The sequence below is a fragment of the Lissotriton vulgaris genome, chromosome 3_1 (genome assembly GCF_964263255.1).
Source record: "Lissotriton vulgaris chromosome 3_1, aLisVul1.2, whole genome shotgun sequence".
In the NCBI taxonomy this organism is placed as follows: Eukaryota; Metazoa; Chordata; class Amphibia; order Caudata; family Salamandridae; genus Lissotriton; species Lissotriton vulgaris.
In genome coordinates, this window is record NC_141689.1 from 1,878,065,807 (window position 1) to 1,878,074,633 (window position 8,827).

The 8,827-nt window shown below is 42.6% G+C and overlaps 1 protein-coding gene across 1 annotated transcript in view; it reads right to left on the reverse strand.

Annotated features, from left to right (window-relative positions):
* CTSO (cathepsin O) overlaps positions 1 to 2,179 on the reverse strand; it is a 159,477-nt gene extending 157,298 nt beyond the window's left edge. Inside the window, exon 1 of the mRNA XM_086962341.1 lies at positions 1,695 to 2,179. Within this exon, the coding sequence (XP_086818467.1) occupies positions 1,695 to 1,943 (249 nt within the window). The 5' untranslated portion in view covers positions 1,944 to 2,179. The remainder of the gene's footprint in view (positions 1 to 1,694) is intronic.
* Positions 2,180 to 8,827: the final 6,648 nt, after the last annotated feature.

Genomic DNA, 8,827 nt, shown 5'->3' on the forward strand with positions numbered 1-8,827 from the left:
CCTTGGGGGTGCCCAGAAGGGACCATCTCACAGGGAAAGCCAGGACGGGTTCCCCAGCGGTATACAGTGCCGGGACGCCCGCGGTGTGGGCAGCTGTGCGCTTTACAAGTATACAACATTTACATTTATTTTATTTACAGTGTCCTTTAAAGTAAAGTAAACAGCAGATCCTGAGCGCAACAAGGCCCTCACAGGCTTGCTGAATTAAAAAACAAACTCCTGACACGAGAGCTCTGGAAAAACAGAATTTAAAAATAAATAGTTGCCCTGCTAACAAGCGCCAAAACAAGCAAAGTTATTTACTCTTTTCAGCTGCACACACAAAGTAACTACTGAGCCAAAAAAAAAACAAAGCATATTTTTCAAGAGAAGGGCTAAAACATAAGTAACTAATTCTTAGTGTCAAGTTTTTAGCAAACAATGCAGTACGCAGGTGTAACATGGATATATGGCAATGTAAGGAATGAAATTTAAAACAAAGTTCAATTTGAAGACCATATTAGAATTTCACTTTAGAATGCTTTTAAACTGCTGCAGCAATGTTTTCACATAGAAAAAATAACACGCAAGACCAATGTGAATGTTTTAAACTTATAACAGTCACTTTACAATGCATTTCAGCTTTGATAAAAGCAATGTTTTCACATTGAAAATAGGACTTGCAGTAAATAATCTGCTTGTTTGAAAATGTGAACACAATGTTTGTACTAGGCTATCATTCTTAAATGTTCCCCCTTTATTTAGGCCCAAGCCTTTCCTTTTGACTCTTGCTAATAGCGAACTAGGTGTTTATTAAAGACAATTTTCCAAGCACCAGCATCCTGTTAAAGAATGAGCTGACTTTAAGCTTATATTTCCTTAGCTTCATCACACCATATTAGATTATTCATATAACAATGAACCTTGCTGTGAATTCATAACTTAGTAAGTAAGGAACGATTCCTTCTGCCAGCATTCTGACCTCTACTTGGAGATCTTCTTCCTACATGACTCTGCTACGGGAGAGTCACTATTTCGCTCTTACCCTTTGTTACTGACAGCTATTGCTAAAGGGGACTTTATTCTGACTTCTCTGGTCAATGCTACTGCAAGGATCATTCCTCTATCACTGATATTCTGATGGTTAATACTGCTGTTTGAGTTCCCCTATGTATAATGGAATGTTTTTTATGCTGTTACTTCCAGCCCGGAGGGCAGGATCATGGGAATTGTAGTGCTTTAAAATGTGCTCTTCAATAAACAGCAAGGAAGATTGCATAAAATGAGCCTTTTGTCTAGTTCTAACATTCGTGCTTCTTCCCATCGAGCTAGCGCCGTGATACACAGCCTGGTTGCCAGAAAAGCAGAAATGTATGTGCATAAATATAGGCTTATATTAAACTGTGTCAATTTACACACACAATCTAAACAATGGTCTGGATGCAGCCGAGTTGTATACTCCCACTTTAACTTTTACATACGTAAACAATGTGCCTGTGGTAAGATATGCTAGTGTACCCCTGTTCGCGGTTTATTCCTGACATCTAGTGGCGCGGATGGTAATGCATGCCAGGAACCTTGGAAAACAAATATATTATATGTTGTTGCCTTCCTCTTAGCATAGCTCACTTCCTCTACAACACAATCGGAAATACAACAAACCCACTCGCTGACTCTTTTTAAATGAAAGAAAAATAAATCAATTAGTCAAATACCTGGAAGCTCTGTTCCCTGTGTCTGTAGTCAGGGGTGCCGGGGAGACGCTTGTTGTGTCTAAGGAGGAAGTTCAGGAACATGCCACTATTCTGCCCCTCCGCCGCTTCCTGCGCAGGATGGCCGCGGCCGCTGCTGTTGTACCGGTCTGCTTCTCCTCTTCGATCGTTCGTCCCTGTCATAGAACCAGCCGGGAAGAAAGCTGGCGTCAAGGTGGGGAGCACGCATAGCATTAGCACTGCAGGCAACATGGTGGCGTGATAAACAGCAGCTTCTTTCTTCTTTCCTACTTCTGCATTCAGACCTGTTCACCAGAAACATTTCATAGCAGAAGCGAAGCGGCTGGCAAGTCCTGCATTTTCCCTCTAAACGCAAAAGGACCAGCGTTATATTGTTATAGCACACGACATAATCGGACTAAACAAATGACCCTTCGCTGCACACCCATCCTGGTTCGCTAAACACCGCGAGAACTAGATTTCTGTTCACTTTCGCTTTTGTTTTATGTTCTCTTTAGATGGGCAGACCAGAAAGTAATGGGCATGTGAGCGGGAAAAATGAAACTAACCTTTGTTTTTCTGCGCCTGCAATTAAATGAAGTGCGTGTTCTACACAATGTTGTTGTTATGTGGTTTTTGCTTGTAGCTGTTTCGTTGTTACCTCCTGTTAGCACCCCTTTGCCCCTTTTCGTGTGCGTTTTCGCGAACTTTTGAAAGCAGTTATGATTCACCGTTGAGTTTAACGGCTTGGGCTTTATTAATTTCATTAGGTGTACGGACCAATCTTTTTCCATTTATATGTTCATACATATACGCCAAAATTAAAGGGAAGCTCGGTGCTTAAGAAAGAGATTCAGAGAAAATGCTTTAAAGCTTCCAATTACCTTGAGTTGTATGGGACCTGAAAGTTGTAAGCCTGAGAAAGCCCTTATTTTATGTTTTAGCTCTTATTTTATTTTACTTTTTCAACTATCCCGTTTGTACTTGTAACTCAAGTAAGTTTGTAAATCTCCTCATGTAACGTACTTGATTCTACTGTAAAGCGCTCTGACACCTTTGGGTAATGTCCGCGCTGTATAAAATTGCATAAGCCTCGCCCCAGCCTATGCCCAGAGCGTTGGCATGTTTGTAGGTATTTAAGAATTTAGAGGAGTTGCTTGTTAACGGAGTAGGGTGAAAACCATTTTAGTGTAAATGATCAAGGGGCATATTATCAAGGGGGTTTATCTCAGCTTTTTTGGCTTTAAAAGCCAAGAAAGCGGAGATAAAATTATCCCCCTATTACCTAGCTGTCGCTAACACCAGTTAGCGACAGCTAGTAGGAGATAGCGACCATCTTGGGCCCCACTTTGCATGTCAGTGATATTTATCACTAATGACATGCAAAGTGGGCGTGCCAAGATGTTAGCGATTGGAAACAGTCGCTAACATCGCTATCTCCTATTACCAACTTTTAGAGATATTCGAGCTAAGCGCGAATATCTCCAAAAGCTAACACCTGCCCTGAGCAGTTCTTAGCCATGTTATCCAATGGGAGGTGGATAACATGGCTAAGAGCATTAGCTCGGTAATGCATGAATATTGCTGACTTTTCAGCGATATTCATGCATTGTGGCCGATTTTTATCACATTTGCGATAAACCTTGGTAATACCATGGTTTATCTGCGATAAAAATCGCCGCAGCTCAGCAGTAAATTTTTGTCTCTAACCAAGCAATAGCGATAATTATCGCTATTGCTTGGTAATATGCCCCATAGTTATCCTAACTTCGAGTGGTACATCTCAGCATTGCTGAAATACTTTTATAGGGAGCGTACCAGCACTTACCAGCTGTAAACACGTTCTTAAGAATTTTGGGGGCACTGGGCCAAACGTATTTTAACCCATTCTCTGCTGATGACGGGACCGCTCCGTCATCAGCTGCGGTGGTGCTGTGCTGATGACGGAGCGGTTCCGTAATGGCCCGCTCGGCGCTCCTGCGCGGCGCGAATTCCGCCCCTGCGCGGCGCGAATTCCGCGCCTGCGCTGAACGTTCTATTGAGCGGGGCGGGCCATGACGGAACCGCTCCGTCATAAGCATAGCGCCACCGACGCTGGTGATGGAGCGGTTCCGTCACCTGCATGCGGCCGCCGCGCGGCCGCCCCGCCCCCTTAGCACTGCGGCCGAATAGCCGCCGCAGTGAAGGGGTTAGGGGCCTATGTTCATAACAATTCTGCATTCATCATTCATTTCAGCTCACTCTAGCCATTTTTGGACAGTTCACAGGCAGTACCATCCTAAGAATTAAGGGTTCATGAACACAAACATATTTTGGGGATCCCTATTTGAACAATTTAGTTTAATAGGATGTATAAAATACACATTTTCAAGATGCAATTCCCTGATCCGATTTTTGACTAAGCAAGAAGGACTACAATTTGCAAAAGGCTTCATTTTACAAGAATTGTAATTATAGTTAATCAAACTTAGCAGAGAAACCAAAAAATAAGTGAACGTAAAAACAAAAGTGGTAAGATTTTTGTGTGAAAATTATGTGTTTAAAATAAATGTGGGGTTTATTACAGCATTTTCAGGAACATTTTATGTTAACCGTACACGTGTCTAAATATCCATCTATTATAAAGGTTGTGTTACTCTTACAACGCAACTATTACAACGTAATGCTGTTACAACGCAGCTATTACTTCGCAAATACCATTACAATGCATGCCATTACAACGCATGGCATTACATAGCAGATGCTATTACAACGCATACCATTACATCGTAAGTATTGGTAAGTATTTAAATTTTTTTTTATTTTATTTAATATTTTATAATTGATTTAATTATTATTTATTATAACAAAAATATTTATTTCGTTTTTAAATATTATAAATTAAATATATTAATTTAAGTAATTTTTTAAATAAGTATGAGTATAGGAGTAAATGTTTTGGGGTACTGATGTATATGTTTTGGGGTGTTTGGGTATTTTTAGGTTTTAGGGCAGGGTTTGGGTTTTGGGGTACAGGGGTGTTTTTAGGTTTTAGGGCAGGGTTTGGGGTACAGGGGTGTTTTTAGGTTTTAGGGCAGGGTTTGGGTTTTGGGGTACAGGGGTGTTTTTAGGTTTTAGGGCAGGGTTTGGGTTTTGGGGTACAGGGGTGTTTTTAGGTTTTAGGGCAGGGTTTGTGTTTTGGGGTACAGGGGTGTTTTTAGGTTTTAGGGCAGGGTTTGTGTTTTGGGGTACAGGGGTGTTTTTAGGTTTTAGGGCAGGGTTTGGGTTTTGGGGTACAGTGGTGTTTTTAGGTTTTAGGGCAGGGTTTGTGTTTTGGGGTACAGGGGTGTTTTTAGGTTTTAGGGCAGGGTTTGGGTTTTGGGGTACAGGGGTGTTTTTAGGTTTTAGGGCAGGGTTTGGGTTTTGGGGTACAGGGGTGTTTTTAGGTTTTAGGGCAGGGTTTGGGTTTTGGGGTACAGGGGTGTTTTTAGGTTTTAGGGCAGGGTTTGGGTTTTGGGGTACAGGGGTGTTTTTAGGTTTTAGGGCAGGGTTTGGGTTTTGGGGTACAGGGGTGTTTTTAGGTTTTAGGGCAGGGTTTGGGTTTTGGGGTACAGGGGTGTTTTTAGGTTTTAGGGCAGGGTTTGGGTTTTGGGGTACAGGGGTGTTTTTAGGTTTTAGGGCAGGGTTTGGGTTTTGGGGTACAGGGGTGTTTTTAGGTTTTAGGGCAGGGTTTGGGTTTTGGGGTACAGGGGTGTTTTTAGGTTTTAGGGCAGGGTTTGTGTTTTGGGGTACAGGGGTGTTTTTAGGTTTTAGGGCAGGGTTTGTGTTTTGGGGTACAGGGGTGTTTTTAGGTTTTAGGGCAGGGTTTGGGTTTTGGGGTACAGTGGTGTTTTTAGGTTTTAGGGCAGGGTTTGGGTTTTGGGGTACAGGGGTGTTTTTAGGTTTTAGGGCAGGGTTTGGGTTTTGGGGTACAGGGGTGTTTTTAGGTTTTAGGGCAGGGTTTGGGTTTTGGGGTACAGGGGTGTTTTTAGGTTTTAGGGCAGGGTTTGGGTTTTGGGGTACAGGGGTGTTTTTAGGTTTTAGGGCAGGGTTTGGGGTTTGGGGTACAGGGGTGTTTTTAGGTTTTAGGGCAGGGTTTGGGTTTTGGGGTACAGGGGTGTTTTTAGGTTTTAGGGCAGGGTTTGGGTTTTGGGGTACAGGGGTGTTTTTAGGTTTTAGGGCAGGGTTTGGGTTTTGGGGTACAGGGGTGTCTTTAGGTTTTAGGGCAGGGTTTGGGTTTTGGGGTACAGGGGTGTCTTTAGGTTTTAGGGTAGGGTTTGGGTTTTGGGGTACAGGGGTATTGTAGGGTTCAGGGGTAGGTTTGTGTTTTGGGATAATTAAATAATATTTAGCATTTTTAAATTAATTAAAATATATTTAATAAATTAAATTACTTTTATTTCATTAATTACATTTTTAAATTAAATTAATTATATTAATTAAATTATTTCAATTAATTTAATTTAATTTCAATTATTTAAATATGTTAATTAAATTAATTTCTTTATTTAAATTAAAATAAATTATTTACTTTTTTATTAAAATTACATTTATTTAATAGATATTATTTTATTACATTAAATTAATGGCTATTTTAAAATGTATTTAAATTAAATTAATTAAATTAATTAAATTAATTTATTAACATTTTTTTAAAAAGGTATACTTACCTATACTTACGATGTAATGCCATGCGTTGTAATAGCATCTGCGATGTAATGCCATGCATTGTAATGACATCCGTTGTAATGGATCCCGCGTTGTAAAATCTGCGTTGTAACGGAATGCGTTGTAACACAACGCGTTGTACTGACACCAATCCATTATAAAGCTTTCTATGAGATAGCTAGTTGTGGTCAGGCAGATGTGACAGATTTTGAATTTAGGAATCTGACCTTTGTTTATATAAGACAAATCCTATACATTCTACCTTTCATCTCAAAATCAATGTCTCCAGTAATATAGATCTCAATACAGGCTCAGGTGTCACACGAGAATGTTATCGGCTCGTTTACATAAGTTTTACAGGCTTTGGTAGCATAGGAAGATGCACCAAGAATTCAGGCATCCACCACACAGAACAGGTAGCATCAAATTCAACCCTCTCATACACACAGACAAGATACTTCGCAGACTGCCGCAATGCAAGCTACCTTCAAAGTGACCAAGTCTAAGTAAATAGAGCAGACCAGCTATGCACCATACTGGTAAGTGGAATGAGGACTGAATTTGATTTTCTTTCCTTGTATTAAAAGGTGCTTCCTGTAAGGATTTTTTGTTCAAGAAGCTATAGTAATGGAGGTGGTAAACCTGGCATCTTTTGGCGTGTTTCCCCTGTCTTTTTGGTTTCTGATCTCCTGGTTTTGACTTTGTATTTGTTGGTTTAGTGTCTCTGCGTACTTTCTCTGTCATAGATATAAAGCAGCTTTATATCTATGACAGACCGGTGGGCATTATGCCCGAAATTTTATAGATCGACCAACGACCCATTAGGATCTTTCTAAGACGACACAAGTCCTTAAGAGATTTGCCACGCCCTGAGTAAGCCCCAGGCCGGATGGCCATGTAAATGGGCGAAACACTTGTTGGCTTTTTTTCACCTTTTGCATACCAACTCGGAATTTCTTAAATGAGTTACAACACCTTTACATAAAGAACTATCACCATGAACCCAGTGTATTGAATTTTTTTTCTGAATTACACAACAACTCTGACTTGTCCTGACAACTCCTTCGGAACTCGCTTATGATTAGGGGGTTAGGTGTTTCCCCTTGTCAAGGACAAGTAATGCAACGAGATTTACTCAATACTTAATGGCCAGTAAGGGATTGGGACACTTCACCCCTTTTCTCTCTGAAGAAACTGGGAACTTTCTTCATTTGTTGCTGAGTATTTCCAAGGGCTTGAAATAAAGCTTGCCTCCTGTTCTCGATGTCTCAGGGACAGCAAACACTTCACTTACCTCTGGGTCCTGCCTCTGGAACCACGAGTTTGAGTTACAACAGAGGGGGAAAGCAGCCGACACAGTCACCGACTCCGCTGCTGGCTCCGTGTCCTGAAGGCACAGCCGCACTTCACACTGTAACCCTGGTCTCACTGACGATGAAGACCGCCACCGAACCACTCTTTGCAGCGCGACCTGTGGGCACCGCAGTCATCGCCTCACTTCACTTCACTTCGCCACCCTGCTCACATCGACAAAGTCACTGCATGCTGATCTCAACACCTGCGACTGCATCATGGCTTGGGGGCACCGCTAGTAAGCCACACAACGCACCGCCCGTCCCACACTGCAGTCTGGGTAGATCAATGCCAGTTCCCATCAACTGGCACTGCTGCGTGCACCGTGACCTGACAGCACCACAACGAGCACCGCCTCACTCCACACCACAGCCCTGGTCTCGCCAATGCTGGTGGACAACCGCCACTGTGCCGCTGCCTGCTCCCCGACTTGAGGGCACCTCATGCTGCACCACTGCATTTCACATCTCAAACCACAATAGTTGCCACGACCGGCCCGCACCGACGCGGTCAGCCGGAACCAAAGTGTTAGACCTGGCATCCTTGGTGTGGTTTCCCCCTATCTTTTTGCCTCTACCTCCTGTATTGTTGATGATGTGCTGGATTTCGTTTTTACTGGTTAGATGCTTTGGACACTGCCACTGCTGATCAGCGTCACAGTGTAAGTGCTCCCTGTGTACATTTTTATTGTGATTGGATATACATGATTGGCATATTTGTATCACCAAGAAGTCCCTAGTAAATTCCCCTGGTATGCCAGGGCTGGTGATGACAAATGCTACTAGTGGGCCTGCAGCACTGATTGTGCCACCCACATGAGTAGCCCTAAAATGGTGTCTCAGGCCTGCCATCGCAGTGCCTGTGTGCAGTCTGTGAACTGCCATGTCCTCCTGGTCAGTGTCCCCACTGACCGGGCCTAACCCTTCCCTTTCCGTGCACATTGGTCACCTCTATGGAGGGCCCAAGGTACCCCCTTGGGCAGAGTGCAGTGTATGTGAAAGGTAGGGCATGTACTTGTGCAGGTGACATGATCTGGTGGTGAATTACAGCCGTTTTTGTTTTTCACTGCTGTAAGGCTATCTTGCTCCATAGACTAT